Below are 21866 nucleotides of genomic sequence, written 5' to 3'. Positions count from 1 at the left end.
ATATATATATATATATATATATTTTTTTTTTTTTTTCTAATTAAGTTGTTAATTTTTGAATTTAAGTGAGATTATGAATCATATTGGAAGGAAAAATGATGAATAATATATAAGAATATATATCATGATTGAAAAATTTCCCAACTTAAATTTGAAACTATTAATAAGTTAGAACAATTATTTATGACTTGATTTTTAATGTAATGAATTTGCTGTTATTTTAGTTTAGTGTAACCTTCTTTTTATAAATGTGTGATTTTCCTCGATAAAACATACAAATTAAAGATTAATTAAAACCATCAAGATGAAATAAACAGATAAGTCGTTGTAGTATAGTGGTAAGTATTCCCGCCTGTCACGCGGGTGACCCGGGTTCGATCCCCGGCAACGGCGAATTTTTTCTTTTTTATTTTTGCATGAATTAAGGAGGTTTTCAACAAAATTAACAGGGGAAGATAAGACCGTCAGAACAGCGTTAGAAAAAAAAAAAAAAAACAAACGGCCATGGGGTGGGGTCACCTCGGAAGGAATGGGTCAGATTCAGGCGACGGAACGGAGGCTGGTCCGAGCTCCACCGCCACCGAGCCACGGCGGTTCCCACTGGCGGCACAGCCAGAAATGATGCGTGCCGCCGAGAAGGACGATCAATACGCATCTTTCGTTTACGAAGCCTGTCGTGATGCCTTTCGCCACCTCTTTGGTTTCCCTCTCTCTCTCTCTCTCTCTTTCTGTTTCTCCCGTTAATATAGCGCTTCGCATTCCGAATGAAGTTCCAATTAAGTGTATTCTGTTGTTGCTGTAACTCTTGACACAGGTACCAGAGTTGCAGTGGCTTACCAAAACGAGGTAACCTCTCTTTCGTTTAGAGCGAGTTTTGAATTCGAACGTAAAGTGAGTAATCGCGTCTTTCTGTTGATTCAATCCTAGACGAAACTCTTAGGGCAGATGCTTTACTACGTTCTCACAACTGGCTCCGGACAACAAACCCTTGGAGAGGAATACTGCGACATCACTCAGGTTTCGTGCTCGAAATTTTGAAATTCGGTCGAGGATTGGATTGCCTTTCGAATTTGCATTTTATTTTTTACACTGTTCAGGGTTTTCAATTGCCTTAACCGGTTGATTTCACTGCAAACTTTAATAGTGTGAAAAGTGTCGACAAATACGACCTCTAGGATGCAAATATCTCAAAATCCTTGAGGGTGTGGTCTTATTTGCGATTACAGTTCATTGTTTAGGGCCTTGGTATTGTAGTATTCTTGAATTGATTTGATGAATTCGCCTATTGTTCTGATACGAATGTTGTTGATTGGTTTATTAGGTTGCAGGAACTTATGGACTTCCTCCTACGCCTGCGAGGCGTGCTCTTTTCATTGTATATCAGACGGCTATTCCATATATGGCAGAACGAATTAGGTTGATAATTGCTGATTCATTGGATGTTTACTTTTCGTTCCAATTTATACGATTGAGCTCTGCGCATGTCAAATTTTGTGACGACTTGATTGTTTGTTAATTACACAGTTCTAGAATTGCTTCACGAGGCATTGTCCTTGCTGACACAGAATCTGCCGAGGGTTTTGGAGAAAATGCCCACAGGAGCTCTGGTTCTCAGATATCTGGCACTGGTCCTTTATCCTCGTCGGGACAATCTGTGACAACTCTGTCAAGGTTGAAGGGGAAACTGAGTGCATTTTGGTTGCATTGGGTTCAGAGATGGCCCACGGTATATTAATCCCTGCAGATAGTTTTCACATACAACATGGATTTGGGAGTCAATACATTCTTCTTTGGGAACACTTGATAATTTTATTTACAACCATAAATTATCAGGGAATTTACTAGTTAGGTTATAGTTGTCCACTCTTATGACACAGCTTTTGTGTCACCCCCCTTTGAATCTGTTTCCTAACAATTGGACTTGTTTAAATGCAATTCTTTGAATGTTTTCTTCCGCTGAATCTGGTTTTTATTCCCTGTCACCAGATGCTCCCTTTTGTTCGCGAGTTCTTGCAGTTGGCTCTTCGTGCTAACCTCATGTTATTCTACTTTGAGGGTGATTCTTTACTTGTTAGACTCATAAAAGTTGTGAAATGTGTAAAATCTGAAAACAAGTCTTTTAAATCTTCCCATTCCTTTATTTTGCAGGCCTCTATTATCATATATCCAAACGTGCTGCTGGCATTCGTTATGTATTTATTGGAAAAGCATCAAATCAAAGACCTAGGTAATGTCTTAGAAATTTTAAGATTTAAAAAATATGTAGAGAATTTGGGAAACCCCCTGAAATTGCTTTGTATAAGGTCTGTCATGTGAATGCCAGATTGTGTTATTATTCACTTGGTTTCGTTTCATATAAAAGCATAAAATTGACATTTTTATAGTTGGAAATTACCTTTGTTTAGTTCCACCCACTCGATTTAATCTATCATTTCTTATCAGTTATTTTAGTAATTTTCTGAGGAGATTTCAGACTTACAGCTCCTGTTCTCTATACTTTTTGTCCTTGCAGATACCAAATACTGGGAGTATTTCTGTTGATTCAACTTTGTATAATAGCTGCTGAAGGTCTCCGCCGAAGAAATTTTACTTCAATTGCTGGTTCAGTTCAGCAAGCATCCTTTGCATCCCACGATAGATCAGCAGGTTATTGATGATTATTTATTCAATTACTCTAAAATAATTTCATTTTCGTAACAACGTAACACAGACATATACCTTTATGCATTGGACAGTTTTTATTTTTGTGCCTTTTTAGTTAGTTTTTTTTTTTTCATAACCTGATTCACTTATCATGTACTGCAGGACATGGTTTACCTGTTTTAAATGAAGAGGGTAATCTGGCAACTCCAGATATTGAGAAAGAAAGTTGGGTCTCTGATTCTTCATCTTCTGAGGTTCAATTCTTTCATTAGATTATTCTGTCCTCCCCACCCCTTTTAATTGCAATATTTTACTGCATGATTGTTGTTCTTATTGAAGTAAATTAAATGGGCCCCGGAGTGCAGTATATTACTGGGAAATGTAAAGGGATGGAATAGACTTGTTTGACTTACGTAAGCTCTGTTTTGAGAAACTTCTCCGTAAGTATTTCAAGAGGAGAAAAATAAGAAGACAAAATACAATCAGTTTTTTATAAGCTAAACTTAGATTATGCATAAAGTAAATTATCGAAGCTATTTCAAAGTAGCTTCTCCAAAATTTGATTTTTAATTTATGTGCAAGCTAATATTAGCTTAAGTTGGTTTCATTTGAGTTTTCTTTCGTAGAAGTGTTTAAGGAGAACTTTCCTCTAAACAGGCTCGTATCTGTGTTTGAAATGCTGATGTTTAATCATAGAATCAGAAGCATAAAGGAAATTGCTTCTTTAGCGAGTGGCGACAAGTATTAAATGAAAAATCATATTTCTTTCGCCTGAAATTTGAGCACGTAAAACTCAGTTAACACTTTATTTCTTTATATAACTAGAAGCATTCAATGGAAGTACTGAACGTTCCTTTATTTGTGCCCTTGTGATACTAGTTAGCTAAAGCATAGAAAAGTGGAAGTAGCAAAAATAAAGTGTATACTTTGATTATATAGATATGTTTCAACTAGTTTTGTTCCTTGATGAATTAGAGTTTGTATAATCGTTTTTATGATTACTACGTATTGGTTTCCGTCAACTTGTGTGGGTCACAATATCAGTGCTTTTCTTATGATTCGAATTGTTCTCACTTTTGGCGATGTACTTTGAATTGAATGCTGTTGATTTCACATGGCATATTTAAATGAAGAGCCTCCATAGAATAGGTAGTTCCATCATGTCATCTGGAGTATCAAGTGTTTGAGAAATCCTTTTTCTGTTTGCAGCATCATGCAGTTAGTGGGGTTAGTAAGTGCACACTTTGCCTGAGTAATCGTCAATACCCAACAGCTACTTCCTGTGGCCATGTATTCTGCTGGTATGTCTTGGTGCTTTCGCTTTGCTTTCCATTTACATTATTCTTTCCCTCTCTCATCTTCTGTTTGGTGTAATCATTGTAGGAACTGTATCACAGAATGGTGCAACGAAAAGCCAGAGTGCCCTCTTTGCCGCACCCCCATAACACACTCGAGTCTAGTTTGTGTATATCATTCGGACTTCTAGAATCTGCTCTTCTTTATGTACATATATAGAAGATAGCATCAAAGGCAACATTTGAGTAATTCATTTTTGTATAAGGATGTGAATAATCAATTTGATTACATTCTAGGGGTTCAAGTTTCATATTTTTTTAGTATAATACTGTAATGGATTGAATATTCTTCCTGTTGGAAAGAAAGGACCATTGTAATAGAACTATCAGTGCATGGTGATTCTGAATTAATTGTATCCTCTCTACAGCAGGTGGGGTAACTGAGATAAGCCAACAAGCTTGCTGTTCATCTTGTTTTAGAAACATAACTAACTGCTAGTATTCTACAACGGATAACTTTTTATCCCTAAGTTGTATTTTCATTTGTTTATTTATTTTCTCCCTATGCATGGCTACTTCAGTAAAGGAACAAAAACAAAAAATAATGAACCAGTACCGATGTACAACCACTTTTAACAGGCCCAAATCGGCTCATACGGCCCCTGTTCTCTCTTTAACCTTTTAGAGGTCTTTGCCAAAAGAAATTTTGTTCGTTAGGTAGCAAGTTTCCTGAAAATGTTTATATGTTTCTTTGAAATTAAAATAATGCATTATATATTAAAATTTTTAGTTTATTATCATATTAAATTATTTAATACGAGTAATATTATGCTTTTAATTATTATTTTTATTTCAATGTGATCTTTTAAATGTAATTTAAACATATTTTTTAATAGTACATTTCTGGAAATTAAAAGTTAACTTTCCACTATTCCATGGTAATATTTTCATAAAAAAATTTAATCAAAAACTATTTTCACAAAACATTATTTCCTTGAAAAATGTTTTTTTTTTTTTATATGTAAGTCTGATATGTTTGCCAATCTGGAATTGTCTTTAGAACAAAAATATGCATTCTAGTAGAATAAATATAGTCCTTCGAATACTTAATGCATCAATACAAGGTTAACATCCTAAATTACTAATTAAACTAAAATAGTTATACGTTAATTGATTTACGTGTTAGCGATTATTTATTGATGATATAAACATTATATATAATTAGTTTATTCATAGATGGTGATTTTAAGTCGATAATCTCAATCATAACTTTAATCTAAAATACATGAGTTTCATGCAAATTAATAATTTTTTTTTTGTGAATTTTTTTACGAATATGATTATTTATATCAATGTTACTGTTTTATCTGTATATTTATTTAATTCTTTGGAAGCTTTAAATAGTATCAATGACTATTTTGTTAATCCTGTTCTTATTTTTCCTTTAACATAGTTTAAGCATCCATGACAAGTACATAAAGAAATAATAGGGAAGAGTACATTAGAGGCCAAATCCTAATAGTAAATAATTTGTTTTTTATCAAGACACTAATTATATTTCTCTTGCGAATTATATTTGCCTTGTGAAGAGTATAAATAATTATATTTTTCTGTAAAACAATACTAATTACATTTCCCTTGCGAATTTAGTAATTTTTTTCAGTAAAAAAAGAAACGCGGAAGAAACATACCGTACTACTGACTAACAAAAGAATTAAAAATATAACGAATTTATATTTAATATTTGAAAACTAGGTAACGGCATTATCAACACGCACCTAGGGTTTACCGTCGCGATCCTCTATATATAACGAGATAAAAGTAAAAGCAAAACTCCTCAATCTGAAGGGAAGGCTCTCGATTTTCCATCTTTCCAAATCGGCATCCAAACGGCGACGGTAATGGATTCTTCATCTCAGTTCTTGCTTTCATTTTCTTTAAATTCTGCTTGTCCATAACGTATTTGATAGTATTCTCTCGATAAAGGCTATAGAATTACGCTCTGTAAGTCGGTATTGTTTCGTCTAGGGTTCATTTTGGATCTCACAGTTCAAATATTTTCTACGTCTTTTCATTTATTAGTCTATTTTAATCGGTCATATCGTTTTTTCATTTTTCTGCAATTCAAGTTCCGAAACCTAAGTAGTCTTTACTGCGAGTTTGTTCTTTATACACGCCTTTCTCGTGTCTGAGGATGACGAGAGTGTTTTCACATTCATTGGCACGAAATGGATTGCACATTCCTTCTGCATTTGGTGCCAATGATACATTTCACATTTGATTCCACTATGTGTTGTTAACGTATCTGAACTCGTAAAATGTACAAATACGAGTTTGTTGTGTTCGGATGGTTATCATTTTGAATGTATAAGTTAGAATTGTCTATACGAAAGAAGAGCTATTTTATGTGTGATTGCGGAGAATATTAACCAATGAATGTTTAGTTCAGTTTATTTTTGAAAATAATTGTTCATTTTGTTTTCGAAAAAATTAACGTGTTGTTTCTCCAAACTTTCGTAAGGAAAATATTGATGGATAGAAAATTTATTTTAGCATATATTGATTCTTGAAACATAAGCATTGTCGTCCTTTGCTGTATTCAATAATGAAAACACAGTGCTGAAAATAACGATTTTTTGTAGTTAGTCAGCCTTCTTTTACTGTTATAAATCTGGAAAATGTCTTAGATTCATTCTAGCATATATACTTCTTGGCATATGAGCATTGCTATCCTCCTTGGTTGTTTTCATTAGCCATGAGGGGTTAATTAATGAAAATAATGCTTAAAATAAAGATTTTTCCGGAGTTAGTCAGGCTTCTTGTGCTGTTCCAAATGTGCTTGGAGTTTGGAATATACTCCTATATTTTGTAATATTTTCTTACACAGCATTTCTAGATTTTTCTCTCATTTAATCTCTTTTAGTGCTAAAGTCTGGAACACTTTTAAATAAGTTCGAAGTTTCTATTTGTAGATTTTTCTCACATTTTTCTTTTCTTTTATTAATTTCTAAAAACCAATGTGTAGAAACTATTTTGAGACTTACAGCACAATTATAAACTATAATTGTCATCGCAATTATAATACTATTTGGAATGAATAAATAGTTTATGTAACACAATTTATATACTATATACATAATTTATATAAAGGATATATTTTACTCAGCATAATTGGTTGTGATAATTTTAAAGAGATATAAAAATATAAAAGAATATTCTCGAAATTTAAAAATATAAGTTAACATAGATAAGTTATGAAAATTAGAATTTGCATATTTTATGATTAAATTGATTGGGAAATGTTTTTGTTGATATTGTATATATTTATATTTATTTTAAAATAAGTAAAAGGTTTAGGTATTGGTTTTGACTTGTCCCAATGATAGGAAAAGACTTAAATACCCACAACCATTGAGTCATACCACTGCTATAGCTGCTTCCATCATCACTGATGATGCAAAGGAAGAAGAAGAAAGGAAGAATGTTGCAAAGAAAGGAATAAGAAGAGAAAAAAATGCAAAAAATAAAAATAAAAACTTGTTTTGCTGTTTGAAGTGCATTTCATGTATTTTTAAAAAATTCCTTCAGAAACATATTTTGGAAAGTTTATTATAGAAATCTCTTATTTGAAATTTTTTTCTAAATATTTTGGAAAATGTTATAGAAATTTCGAAAAAGCTTATTCTGAAAGCTTTCTGAAAAAAAAAAAAGAAGTAATGCTGGAATGTAAAATGACCATTTTAAAATTTTGGGGGTGTATGAAAAAATTATGTGAGTGTAGAAAGTAAAAGCCCTACACTTTGATGCTTAAGGGTGGAAACAACGTAAACTTTGGCAGATCTAAGCATGACCTGTAACTTATATACCAAATGTAAGCATTTTATTTAGACTAAGCTTGGCCTAATTAAAATTCATGTTTTACAGATTAAAAAAAACTATAAACAAGCTGCTAAATATATGAAGGCTAATGATCCAAAAAAGACTAATCACTCTTGTTTATTAGATAAATTATTCTTTATAAAGATTAATATACAATTAAATTAAAAATGGATAGACATTAGAAGCATAGGTCCCCTCATATTGTTACTGGATTCAAAATGAGAAAAAAAAAATTAAACAATGAAAAAAGTAATACATAAAGAAAAAAAAAGAACTTCTATATTCTTTTCGTAAAATTTATCAAATATACTACAAAATTTTAGTTGTATAAACTAAGAAACATATTTTTAATACTTGATTAAAAGTAGTAAACGTACCGACAACAAACGTATTTGTTATTATATAATAAATTATGTATAATAAATTTGTCAATTTATATAGTAGTTGTGAGGATCCAATTTTGTAGTGTATTAGAGTCTAAGATTTAAAGCTCATAAAGAATCATAATTGTGTTTTGAACCAAAAATGTAGTATATATAATGTAAAATAATTTCACTCTTCATTTTCTTAAAAATGTTATCTTCTAAAAACTTAAATTATCTCAATTCTTTTTAATTAATTTTTACTGAGAATTTTCATTAAAACAAGAAGGATAATTTGGTATAAGTACGAATCGATGATCGTAAGTCTTCATGTGGCCAACAATTTTTTTTTAATTTAAATTATTTTATCATAAAATATATAATTTATTAAATTAAATTATACATTACGTAATTATGTCAGTCTATCATATCTAACAAGTTTTTTTTTTCTAAAGTGTAATATTTTTATTTAATAACAAATTAAGTGGTAAGGCACTTCTTCCTACATTTCCATGTTTTCTTTTTACACCTCCTAAAATAATTATATACGAAGGTGGAAGAAAAAAAGAAGAAGGGTATAGGAAGAAAAGTCGGTCAGGTAAACTTCCTGACGTTTTTAGGTGTATATACAACTTCCTGACGTTTTTAGGTGCATCTGCGTAATCGGATATAGCTTTCTGTGTAACTGGATACAATTCTCTTCTCCGTGACCGAGCTTCCAATAACCGACCACCTCCTTCCTTCATCTTCCACCAAAGCTTTTTCATCTACACAACCTGCAAATGAAGAGGAATATTTTAGGCAAAACGTCACCCATCCCTTCAAATCTTCGCACGTCTGCGGGTGAATGAACAGTATACAAATCTCGCAATCACCTTCAAACCATCGCTCGTAATTCAGCGAATGTGAACATGTTTTTTTTTTTAAATTGCTTGCTCTCAGTGAACAAGAAATCATGTCTAAGTTAATACAGTCTTAGTGAGATTTATCTTTCCAGTAAAATATTTAATAATTTTTTGCCACATCACCAATTTAACCAACACTAAAACTTATTTCCTTCACATGTAACTGTGATGAATCCAAAAGAGTTTTCACGATCAAATTTCTCAGAAAATAGATTGAAGAGTGAAATATTTATTATCACATATTTCCATATTCAATATTTCAATTCTACACTTTTACTTAATCTAAATTACCCTTTTGCAATGTTCTATTTAGGTAACTTCCTACCTACAATAGGTATTCTAGATGTTTGTGAGTCACTTGCTCAAAATATGGTGGTGAAAGTAAACATAACGATGCTTTCTTTTTCTATTGATTGTGTGTAGAAATGTTGTCTTTTACAGCTTCACATTTTCAAACTCAGCCATCAACAGTCACAAGAAGAAAAACAACAATGGCAGCCTTCGTAAAGATTCCATATACCCATCATAGAACTGCTTATATATTTTATTTAATACTTGCCCACCCACAGTAATGATGGGATGCAGTTACATTTCAAAATAAGAAACATCCTTTAATTCGTTTTCTTAATGCATTATTCAGAAATATTTTTAACTGTTTTATAAATTTATTAAGGTGGTAATACTTTTGTGAGTTTGCGTGGGTATTAATTTTGTGATTTTTGTTATTGATTAGTGGATAATTTTTAAGAGATTAAATTTAGTTTAATTTTATAAAACCATTTTGGAAGTTAAAATTTACAGTCATTTGAAATCTTTAGTACATCTTGTATCAATACACGTACATATCGAATGTGAGATAAGATATTATTGGATAATCTAACAGTGAATTTTGCAATAATTTAGACAAATATTAAATATCACTAAAATAACTTAAGGATGATTTTAATGTTATATTAAAAAGTAGACTTTAAATTTAATTTAACTTTACAAAATAAATTTGTTAGATAAAATTTACGTTAATTTATATATTGTTAAATTTTTTTATCTCTAGTTGATGTGATATTTTTAACAACGATTACTTATGAAAGATGATAAAGAGAAAATTTTATGTGAATTGTTGAATCAACTAGAGTTTGATGTGATACTAATTGATGGAGGATTATCTAGAGGAAGCCATATTACCATTGACATAGTTAAGAGATTGGAAGAGGAAGAAAGGATTTCAAAGAATTTTATTCTTATGGAGGATAGTTTATTAGCTTAGCTTCCCTTCTCTTAAGCTTTGTAATTATGTAAATAAGTCATTTCTTTAGACTTTGTATTTAGGCTAATGTTTCATTTCATTTAAGCTTATATGTTGGCTATTTTTTTGAATTGACCTCTAAAATAATCGATTATTACACTAAATAATCGATTATTTAAGTGTATTTTGGCCATTTCTTTGGATGTGTCTCTAAAATAATTAATTATTTTACTTAATGATTGATTATTTGAGTTAGAGTTTGACAAAACGATAGTTTTGGCTTCTTAAACTTGATCATGTCAAGTCTTTACAAGGTAAACATGGTATTAAAATAGATTGTGAAGATTGATCACCTTTTACTAATACAAAAAGGACTTTTTAGGTATATTATTTTAAGAATTTAACGTCAGTTGAATGTTCAACGTTATAATCTGAAACGTAAAATAATGTTATGTTTGTTGACTTAATAACCGAAGTTAATTAATGTATGTTACAACGACAACAAAGGTTAATTTGTGGTTGTCTTCTATATTTGGCTAAAAAAAATCATTTTTTTATCCTCTAATTATAAAAATAATTCAGTTAGATCCCTAATTTTTATTTAGTTTGATTTAGTCCTTTAATTTTTAGAAATATTTAATTAGGTCATTTTCGTTAGATTAATATTAGATTTTTGTTGGAATTTATACATCAAAGCACTTCAGTTAAAAGATGAAATTATTTTAAATACTTTGGTGTTTGAGATGAAGTTATTTGATGTATAGATTCTAACAAAAATCTAACCTTAATTTAATGAAAATAACATAATCGAATAAAACTAAAATAAATCAAATAAAAATCAAAGATCTAATTTAATTTTTTATAAAAACTAAGGAATAAAATAGGATTTTAACCTTTAGTTTAAGCTAAAATTTACGTCTTTTAAGTATTAGAAATCATTATATACACCTTAAAAAATTTCCAAAATTTTCTAAATAGTATGAATATCTCAAAGAAAGCTATAATGTATAGAAAAACAAGCAAAAATTACTAAGAAAATAAAAAATATATACAGGAAATGATGAAACTTTTAAAAATTTAGAGCAGCTAACATTTTTAACATTAAATTTTGTTACACTTGCGAGAAATTAGTGATGTTAAAAGTCTTTTTTTGTGTGAGTATTTGATCACTCAATTTTTTTCTTTTGTGTAGTTTGAAATTATGAATTTATATTTAAATTCCTAATTGTGTGTTGGGTTTTTCACCACTAGTGTCTACTATTATTAGTATCTTTTTATTAGAAGAGATTGAGGAGGATGACTACGAATTGTTCATATAAGAAATTTGATGCCACAATTAACGTAAAATTTTAGAACTTAATGTTTGAGTTTATTTTACTATGTCACTTATTTTTTTTTAATATAAAATTATGAACTCATGTTTAAATGTAGCTTTAAACTTTTTAAACATGTCAATTTTTTAAAGAAGTAACATATGACTCATAATCTTTAAAAAAAATCTTAACTCTTTTAAAGGATATATGAAGTATAAGAATTTATTAATTTATAGTTAACATTGATGATGATAATGTCAAGTCTCCACATGGTAGATTCTAGTTAGTTAAAGAGAATAATATTTTATAAAAGTTATTTAAGACATATAATGACTTATTTGTTAGGAATATATGTATGAGTTTAAATCACATATTAAATATCAAATGAAAAAAATAAAAATATTACATAAAAAAAACTCATAAATCTATTATTTTAAGATTTTAGATTGAAAATCATACGAATCATTTATATATCAATTTTACTTATGTTATATATATATATATATATATATATGGTGAATTTTCCCTCAAAATTCAACTTGAAGATTGTGTAAATGGTCTTGTGCAAGGAAAAGGTTCTTTATGTTGGATCTTACAGACTAATTATTAAAGAAAAAAAGTCATTGGTCAACATTTGGTTTATGAATGTTTTGTTGAATTAATAAGCATGCGTTATTGAATAAGCTAAATCGAAGATGAAGATGTAGCAGCACGTGTCACTGAAAATCAACAACTCAATGAGATAACAATTTAATAAATAAATAAACAGAAAGGAAACAATGGAACATATAAGTTTGCAGCACTCAGCAGCCACCACAGTGAAACCAAGAATTTAGACAACGAGTTTGTCTGGTTTCGTGTTTTTTTTTTTTTTTCAATAGTGACTTTGTCTATGTTTAAATAATCTTTAACTTTTTAACTCGATATGAAATTTTAAAACATATTTGAATAAAAAAAATCTTATCAAAATTAAAATACTAGAGTAATTTTAATGTTTTGATATCAAGTTTATTGATTTTGTAGAATATATAGTCTAATTCAAATTTCGATGTATGATAATAAAGTGCATGGTTATACATAATCAAATATTGTGAAATATCTTATTATTTATGATTTTTTATTTTGATAATTTATGAAATTAATTTTTTTATATTATATAATATTACAGTAATTATTTATCACAATCTTATTCAGGAAAGTATTTGTTTGCATAATTATAGGATCTTAATTGTATATTACTACTTGTATTTAAACAATACATGATCAATGAAAATTATACATTCAATACTATATGTTGGTATCAGAGCTATCAAGCAAATAACTCTTGATGCATAACCACAATCATCATGTCATTCGCTGTCAATCATAAAAGTGATATACCTTTTACAATCTCTGTCAAGTTGGACAGTGACAATTATCCACTAAGGAAATCTTTAGTCTTGCCACTGATTAAAAGATGTAAACTTGATGGCTATATACTAAGGACAATAGAATGTTCAAACTAATTCATTGTTGAGGAGGACACGACAACAAAAAACAATCCTAGCCATGTGGATTGGCAAGCCTAGGATCAAGCCACTCAAGGATTGTTGATGAATTCTATGTCAATTAAAATTGCAACTCACTTAATTCATTGTGAAACATCTAAACAACTTTGGGATGAAACTTAAAGCCTTGTTGGTGCACACACCAGATTCAGAATCATCTATCTGAAATATGAATTTCACAACGCACGTAAAGGAGACATGATGATGGAGCAATATCTTGACAAGATGAAAAATCTTGTTAACGAGTTAAAGCTGACAGGTTCACCCATCTCTAACTCTGATTTAGTGATTCAGACACTACTGTTAAGATTGTTGACTACACAATATCTATATCACTCTAGTTTTTTATGATGACAACACATTACTTAATAACACGCATATGATGTTGTCTTGATACATGTTCTTATGTTGATTGTTTAATATATCTGTTGAACATGGTTTTGTGCTATATTGTTGTGTATATGCATACTCATTGAGCTTGTACATGTTACATCATATCTAGATGCATTACATTTGTTTTTAAGCATGAAAACCACAAGCACTTTTATGAACTTATAACTGTGTGACAAAGCTGCAGTAAAGTCGACTCCAATATTAATTGAATCGACTATGCTAAAGTCTTTATACAGATTTTGAGAATTAGTGCTTTGTGAGATTTTGAGAAGAAAAGAATTTCAATTTGCTCTGACATGTCGAAGTCGAATGTGTGCCCCACACATTCGACTGCATTAGTTGTTTGTTTTGGAATTCTGTTATGGTCATGTATAGTAGCTATTATATTTTCAAAAATTAGTTGAGCATTGATTGAGAGTCAACTCTATTGAATGAGAGTTTATTTTGGTTGACTGTATGGTACTGGTCTGACTTAACTGTTATAATTGTCTTGATTTAGTCAACTGAATTAGTAGCTTATTCGACTATGAGAACACATGTTTAATAAAATTCTATAAATAGTCTGAACACGAAATTGTTCAGAGACTTTTGATGATCTAACATTTTTACATTCTGTTTCAGATTGATATCTCTGGTTTATAGAGCTCCAAGAATTCTCCAAGAAGACAGTGGTGATCTTTCTTGAAAGAGATTCAAAGGGAGGTTATTTGCGCACTCATTGGTTGATCATTTTCTGCACAGTGAAGGTGCATCTGGTTTGATCAAGATTTGGCTTGGCATCCTTGAAGATTGTTGTGTGTACCTATTTTGACTTCAGGGGATAGACTCAGGGAGTCTGGTTCACTTTGAGGATTGTTCAAAGTGGTGTTTGGTGGATTGTAGGAGAGGGGACATCTTGCTGCAAGTCTTGCTGTGTTGTATGCCTATATTTTGGTTAGAGGGTTAGAGAGGAGATTTATATTTTTGACGTGAAGGTCTTCTATAAATTTCTTGTTGTAAAAACCTTGACCATTATAGTGCATTTGCTTCCTGTGTTGGAAGGACACTGGATGTAGGCATTGTTGGCTGAACCAATATAAAAACCAGTGTTTGATTTCTCTATCCCTGCTCTTTTATCTTCAGCCGATTGTGATATCTGCGTAGTCAATTACGATTTTCCACTACACACAAATTTCATTACTTGCGTTTCAAGAAAGACTTGTAAAGTTTTCAACTTTGCTTTAAAGATTTTAAAAAGACTCTGATTTTGAAAACTCACCAATTCACCCCCCTCTTGGTGTGAAACGAAGCCTACCTGTTTCCCAACAACTACATGGTTTGGATATTGATTAGAATATAGTGGCTGTCAAGTTGTCTGACTAGATTAACATTAGTTGGGTTGAATGGCAAACTCAATTGTTAACCTTTGAAAGCATATTTTATCAACTCAATAATTTCAGCAGCCTTAACCTGAATGTCTCTACAAACTTTGCTGCCAAGAAGGAGTCCAAAGGCAATAAATTTGGATCCCAAGGTGATTAGAGAGACTTTAATTTTAGAGGTATGAGAGGTGGTCGAGGAAGAGGTAGGATGCAAAACCAATATGCTAGGTATATAGAAGGATTGGTCACATTGCTATACAATGTTATTATCGTTTGATAAGTCCTATACAGGGAAAACTCAATCTATTGAAAGTGAAAAACAAGGAACAAACAGTGCATTCATAGCTTCACCTTTTCAAGGTTAAGATATGAATGGTACTTTAAGAGTGGATCCAACAACTATATGACTCAACAAAGTGACAATACAAATTCTTTACTTATTCGTAATAGTGAAAGACTAAAAGTAATGGCCTCAGGACCAACCAAATTGAATAATCTTCATCTGCATGATGCTCTTTATGTTCCAAAAATCACTAAAAATTTGTTGAGTATTTCAAAATGGACTACTGAAAACAATATCCTTGTTGAGTTTGATGAAAATTATTGCTTTATGAAGGAAAAACTGACAGGGAAGACTCTTCTAAAATAAAAACTAAAAAATGACTTATATAAACTATGTGACAATAAAGACTCTTATGTTTACATGTCTCTTAAAGAAAATTTTCATAGAAAACTTAGACATCCCAACAATGAAGTTCTAGAAAATATCTTGAAGGAATACAATGTGAAAACATCATTTAGTGACTCATTCACATTCTGTGAAGCCCATTAATTAGGAAAATTGCATATGTTTCCTTTCTAAAGCTCTTCCTCTCATGCTAATGAAATTTTAGATTTAATTCACACTAATGTTTGGGGTCCTGTCTCAATTTTGTCTCTGTCTGGGTACAAATATTATGTTCATTTTATTCATGATTTAAGTAGGTTCACATGGATTTTTCCTTTAAAGCAAAAATCAGAAACTATACGTGCCTTCTCTTTTTTCAAAGCTATGGTTAAAAATCAGTTTAACAAAAAAATTAAATTCATTCAATGTAACGGAGATGATGAATTTAAACTTGTCCAAAGGATTGCCTCAGAATTAGGAACTATTTTTAGAATGTCTTGTCCCTACACCTCTCAACAAAATGGAAGGGCTGAGACAAAACACATACATGTTGTTGAACTTAGCCTAACCATGTTAGCACAAGCCAAAATGCCCATGTACTACTAGTGGGAAGCCTTCTCAATTGTTGTTTATCTAATCAATAGACTACCATCATCAATAAATCTAAATAAAAGTCTATACTCCCTGATTTACAAGAAAGAACCTGACTATGAAAACTTGAAACCTTTTGGTTGTACCTATTATCCTTATCTTAAACCATACAATAAAAATGAACTTCAGTTTCATATAACTATGTGTGTTCTTGGTTACAGTAACTCACACAAAGGATACAAATGTATTAACTCTCATGGGAGAATTTTCATCTCACAACATGTGATTTTCAATGAGAATCACTTCCTTTTTCGTGAAGGTTTCATTGATACAAGAAATTATTTAAGAGAACTAATTGAACTTATGTCAATTTTGCTTCAAAATTTCCCTGTAGGTACCACTGTCAACAATACTCTCGAACCAGACAACAATACTACAAGTCATAAAAAAGAAATCACAAGTGATAGTCCTACAAACAATGGTAAAAATGAAGGAGATTTTGGTGAACCTTTTACTGATACATCAAGAGAAAGTCAAGAAGAAGGTTCAACGTCAATAGAGTCAATAGAGAACAACAGTCAAACTGAAACTAAAAGAAATCAACCTAACACCAACACTCATTGGATGATGACCAAAAGCAAAATTGGAATTCACAAGCCTAAACAACCGTACATAAGATTGACAAAGATTTGTGAATATGAAAAAGAAGTAGGAAATGTCAAAGAAGCTCTAATCAAACCAAAATGAAAAGAAGCCATGGATTCCGAATTCAAGGCTCTAATGTGTAATCAAACTTGGACATTAATACAATTCAAACTAAGTATAAAGGAGATGGTTCAACTAAAAGAAGAAAAGCAAGACTTGGTGTAAGAGGTTTTCAGCAAATAGTAGGCATAAACTTTGATGAAACTTTCAGTCCTGTGGTCATTACAGTACATCTCAATTGGGATGTTAGGCAACTTGACATAAACAATGCCTTCCTAAATGGAAATTTAAAGGAAATAATTTTTTTGCATCAACCTGAAGGCTACGTAGACTCAACCAAACCGAATTATATAAGTAGATTGTCCAAGGCCATATATGGTTTGAGGTAGGCACCAAGAGCTTGGTTTGATAAACTAAGAGACACCCTTCTAAATTGCGGTTTTCAAAACACCAAAAGTGATTCTTCTAATTTATGTTGATGACATTATTGTAACAGAATGCAACCGCTAGTATTTTGAAACATTCATCAATCAGCTAAATGTTGTTTTCTCATTAAAATACTTACTTTTTTCTTGGCACTGAAGTAGAAAGGAATGATAGTGGAATGTACCTAAGGCAAACTAAGTACATAAAAGATATTCTGAAGAAGTTCAACATGGAGACAGTTTATGCCTGTCCAACACCAATGGTGGCTAATACACAATTCACTACAAAAAGGGAACTAATGACCAATGTACTTTGTACAGATAAGCCATAGGTGCATTGCAATATTTTACCAACACAAGGTTAGACATTGCTTTTTCTCTTAATAAACTCAATCAATACATGAGCACACCTACCATGGATCATTGGCAAGGAATAAAAAGAATAGTAAGATATCTTCAAGGCCTAATGAACCGATGTTTGCACACAAAACCTTCAAATGATCTTGACATAATGAGGTATTCTGATGCATATTGAGCAACTAATACTGATGACATAAAATCCATGGTAGGACAATGTTTATTTCTTGAAGAATGTTGAAAGGCTTTTTCGTCATGTAAAAAGTCAATAATCTAGATTCTCCACTAATATAGTATAAAGGCAACTTAGGATTAAGCCACAAACTCGACTTATTAAATTTTAGAGTGTGGAATTAAGTCTTTTAATTTTATTTACTAATATGAGAAATAAGGAAAGAATTAAAGAATTTGTATTAAGCTAAAGGAACCCAAACTAAAATGATGAGTGAATGCAACTAAAATGATCTAAGCAAATGAACATTACTACTTTACACAACCTAAAACTAGAAATGTAATGACTAACTATATAAAAGAAACTAGCAACTAAATCTAAAAATTTAAAACTAAAGAATCTTAAATGCTAAATGAATATGAACCTGAAATGTAAGAATGGATCAATCGATAAAATCTGGAAAGTAAAATGGAAATGCAATGAATTGGAAACTTAACATGAACATAACTATATAAATGGAAGTAAGAAATCACAATCTAAACAAAGAAAGTTAAAATCAAATACACAAAACTATCAAAAAGAAATAAATGAATCAAAGATATTAACAAAACACAAAGTTTTAATAGGTGGAGCATCACATAACAAAACCTAAAACTTGGAAATAAAAGAATTACAAGCTAAAATTAAAATCAATTCAATAGAAGCAACTAAAATTAATGAAAAAACAAAGAATCATTGGTTAAAATTAGAAATCAGAATCAGATTTGCAAAGATTTGTGCAAAGAATTTTCAATTACATTCCAAGAAGACATCCTGTGAAAATAGGCCTACTTTGGGATCTTTAAGTCCATTTGTAGAACTTGGAATTAGTAATCTCTACTCAGTTCACAAAACCAAAGCAAATCCAACTTGAATTTATGCTTTTAATCAATCTTAGATGCAAAAAAACCTATTTTAAATGCAATTAACAACTATTACCTATTCTAAAATCACCTTTATTAACATACATAACTTGAACTTTCTCAAACAAAAACCAAAACCTACTCCTAAAGTTTAATGCATTTCCAAATTCATAAGGAAAATCAAAATAGGCAGAAGTAAATAATCACAAACAACAACTTAAAACTAAAACATTACCTAAACTACTTTCAATCAAAACAATAGAACCTGATGGAAACTAACTTTTAGCTATCTAAACATATTAGACACATCATCAAATCAGAAAATTACAAAAAGGCATTGTTGAGATGTTCACGAGCTGTCACCATCATGAATCCTCGCTCAATAGTCCAAGAACACCAAAAACCTCTACTCTACTAAAGGCGTGAAAAACCTAACTACTTACTCTCTTTAGAACAACGTTAATCTTCTCTCTACTACTTTATACATATACTTCTACGCTCACCTAGAAACATTATTTACATACCCTTTTTATAGAGTCCAGAACAAATGGAAAAAGGAAATATGCTCCATTAACACGACCTGTATAAAGAGTGTATAAGACTTGAAGTATGCTCCAAGACAATGGTAAAAGAAGTTTGAGTCATTTATGTGTAATAAATATTAAAAAAGGACTACTTTGATCATTGTGCCTTTGTTAGAAAGTTTTCTAGTGATGACTTTATTATTCTATTGTTGTATGTTGATGACATACTTATGTCCATAATTGACAGGTTAAAGAAACACTTGGCTAGTTCTTTGCCATGAAAGACTTGGAAGCTATTGAAAAGATTCTTGGCATAAGTATCTCATGTGATAAAAAGAGAAAACAAGATTTATTCGTCACAAAAGCACTACATTAAGAAGGTGTTGTAGAGATTCCAAATGGAAAATGCTAAAGTTGTGACCACTCCTCTTTCTACTTATTTTAAACTAAGTGTTAAACAAAGTCTTTCAAATGAAATTGAGAAGAAATATATGGTTTCTTATGCATCTACGGTGGGCAATTTGATGTATACAATGGTATGTACAAGACTAAAACATTACATATGTTGTTGGTATAATAAGTCAATTTGATGGAATACTGTTCGACAAACCTTCTTTAGTGTCATCTAATATGTTTTTCTTATGTTTCTTGTATGACATTTTAGCTTGCTGGACAAGCCTTCTTTAGTGTCCTCTAATTTTATTTTCTTATGTTCGTTGTATGACATTATAGCTTGCATGAAGTATGAGTTACTATAAATACCAACCTCACTATTGTATGTTCACTTTTGAGATAAATGAGAAATTGAATTTCTAAAACCCAGAATCAATTCCTCCTTGAAAGTCAAGGGTAGAGAATCCTAGGGATCCTTCTCTAGCCACCTTCCAAGCACACTTTCTTTCTCTCATTTTCCATTTTTTCCATTGTGCTTCGTAGACTCTCTATCCTCCACCAAAGCCATTTTTCCATCCAATTCGTTTCAACTTTGTGGCACACAACACCTGCCACATCTACATTCTCTCACGAAGTCACGTTATTAGCGAAACACATTTTCATTTCGCTTTGCTTTTTGATGATTCTTGCTCTCGGTACCACATCTTCATTCAAATATGCTTCTTGAGACCTAATCCTTCTTATCGCGAATCCAATCTCTTCGCGACCTTAAACCGTAAGCATCTTCTTCATTTCTCCTTTGCTTCTCTGATTCATCACTATAACTTGACCACATCTTTTTATCAATTCCATCGAATTCGTTCTCATTTCCATTTTGCTGCATTTCGTCATTGGAGAACACCTTAAGGAACATCGTTTTCAGCTCGTGTTGATCCAATTTGCATCTTCCTCGGAGCGTCTTCCATCAAAATTTATGTAAAATATAGCAAAACATAATTGAAATGTTTTGAAATGGATTTTGAGGTATCTTTGTGATACTAGTGATTTGAGGCTCTGTTTTGGAGGTGATAGACTTATTTTAATAGGTTACTCAAACTCAGATATGACTAGAGACATCATTCTAGGAAGTCCACTTTGAACTATTTGATTAAGTTTGTAAGGGGAGTTGTGGCTTAGCAATCAAGACTACCAAGGTGTGTAACATTGTTTATTATAGAGGTAGAGTTCATTGTCATTATAAAAGCGTGTAAAGAGTTTCTATGGTTGAAGAAATTCTTGCAGGAGTTTGGTTTTGTGCAAAACAATTATCCATTATTTGTGGATAGTCAAAGTGTTATCCATCTTGGTAAGAATTCATATTTTCATTCTAGGTCTAAATATATTGATGTGAGGTATCATAGTATATGTGATTCTTTGGGTGCTAGATTGTTGGAGTTGGTTAAAGTTAATACAAATGACAAGGGTGTTAATATGATGACCAAGACATTATCAAGGAAGAAGTTTGAAGCTTGTTGTGAGATCACCAACCTCCGCATAATTGTGAGGGGAAAGATGTGTTAGGTTGGGCTTCCAATTATGTGTCTCAAAAGTTCAACCTAAGAAAACCCATTTTGTCTTACTATTTAATCTAAGTGAAGACGGGTCCTTTAGGACACAAGAGAAAGACAAGAGAGAATGCAAAGAGGTCTGCCTAAAGGGTGCAAAACACAATCATGGGATAGAAAAAGAGGGGAAAAAATTCTACAGTGAATTTTGTTGTGCAACCCCTGTAAAACTACAATTTTCGCTTCATTAACCGTTAGATTAGGTGAAGTTTTGACAGCAGGTTCATGGTATAGGATTCTTCATTTTGATCGGAGAGATCATCAATCTAAGGTTTAATGTTAGAAATATTTGTCCCGGGATTTGAAAGTATTATTGTTTTGATTTGTTGACGGATTATATACATTTATTTGTGATTTTGATTTGACTATCTTCTGTTGTAATAATGATTATATTATTGCAAAAGAAAACGTTGGATTACAACTTTCAAAACTTTAATTGCCAATAATGTGCTCCAATGGTAATATTCCAACAGCCAAATTTTTAAGTGCTGGTCAAATTATTTATTGGTTTTAATTTCTTTTATTTATTTTATTCTTTCCTAGCTCTATAAATAGAGAGCTCTTCCCCCATTCCAAGACATCAAT

At 31.1% G+C, this 21866-nt stretch overlaps 1 protein-coding gene and 1 non-coding gene across 3 annotated transcripts; both read left to right on the top strand.

Annotated features, from left to right (window-relative positions):
• Nucleotides 1-321: 321 nt before the first annotated feature.
• Nucleotides 322-393, top strand: TRNAD-GUC. The gene has a single exon. It is a non-coding gene; the product is annotated as a tRNA-Asp (tRNA).
• A 52-nt stretch (nucleotides 394-445) lies between these two features.
• On the top strand, nucleotides 446-4463 carry LOC106764032 (peroxisome biogenesis factor 10). Of its 2 annotated transcripts, XM_014648232.2 has the most exons (11): nucleotides 449-700; nucleotides 815-846; nucleotides 928-1017; nucleotides 1322-1416; nucleotides 1525-1726; nucleotides 1987-2056; nucleotides 2149-2227; nucleotides 2513-2646; nucleotides 2806-2897; nucleotides 3853-3944; nucleotides 4027-4463. In XM_014648232.2, exons 1-11 carry the CDS (start codon nucleotides 505-507, stop codon nucleotides 4127-4129), a joined length of 1185 nt encoding a protein of 394 aa, XP_014503718.1. In that variant the 5' UTR covers nucleotides 449-504; the 3' UTR covers nucleotides 4130-4463. The 2 variants fall into 2 exon arrangements, with proteins under 2 accessions (XP_022638203.1, XP_014503718.1); XM_022782482.1 differs by lacking the exon at nucleotides 928-1017 and having other exon boundaries at nucleotides 446-700.
• Nucleotides 4464-21866: the final 17403 nt, after the last annotated feature.

Source organism: Vigna radiata, chromosome 6, assembly GCF_000741045.1.
Source record: "Vigna radiata var. radiata cultivar VC1973A chromosome 6, Vradiata_ver6, whole genome shotgun sequence".
Taxonomy (NCBI): Eukaryota; Viridiplantae; Streptophyta; class Magnoliopsida; order Fabales; family Fabaceae; genus Vigna; species Vigna radiata.
This window is presented reverse-complemented; position numbering and strand designations above follow the sequence as displayed.

What these genes read in the sequence shown, in the direction of transcription:
- LOC106764032 (XM_014648232.2), top strand. Translation starts at nt 505, where the DNA reads ATGGGGTGGGGTCACCTCGGAAGGAATGGGTCAGATTCAGGCGACGGA. An exon ending in GGGTTCAGAGATGGCCCACG is followed by an intron (nt 1,727 to 1,986) that starts GTATATTAATCC and finishes CCCTGTCACCAG; the next exon opens with ATGCTCCCTTTTGTTCGCGA. An exon ending in CATGTTATTCTACTTTGAGG is followed by an intron (nt 2,057 to 2,148) that starts GTGATTCTTTAC and finishes TTTATTTTGCAG; the next exon opens with GCCTCTATTATCATATATCC.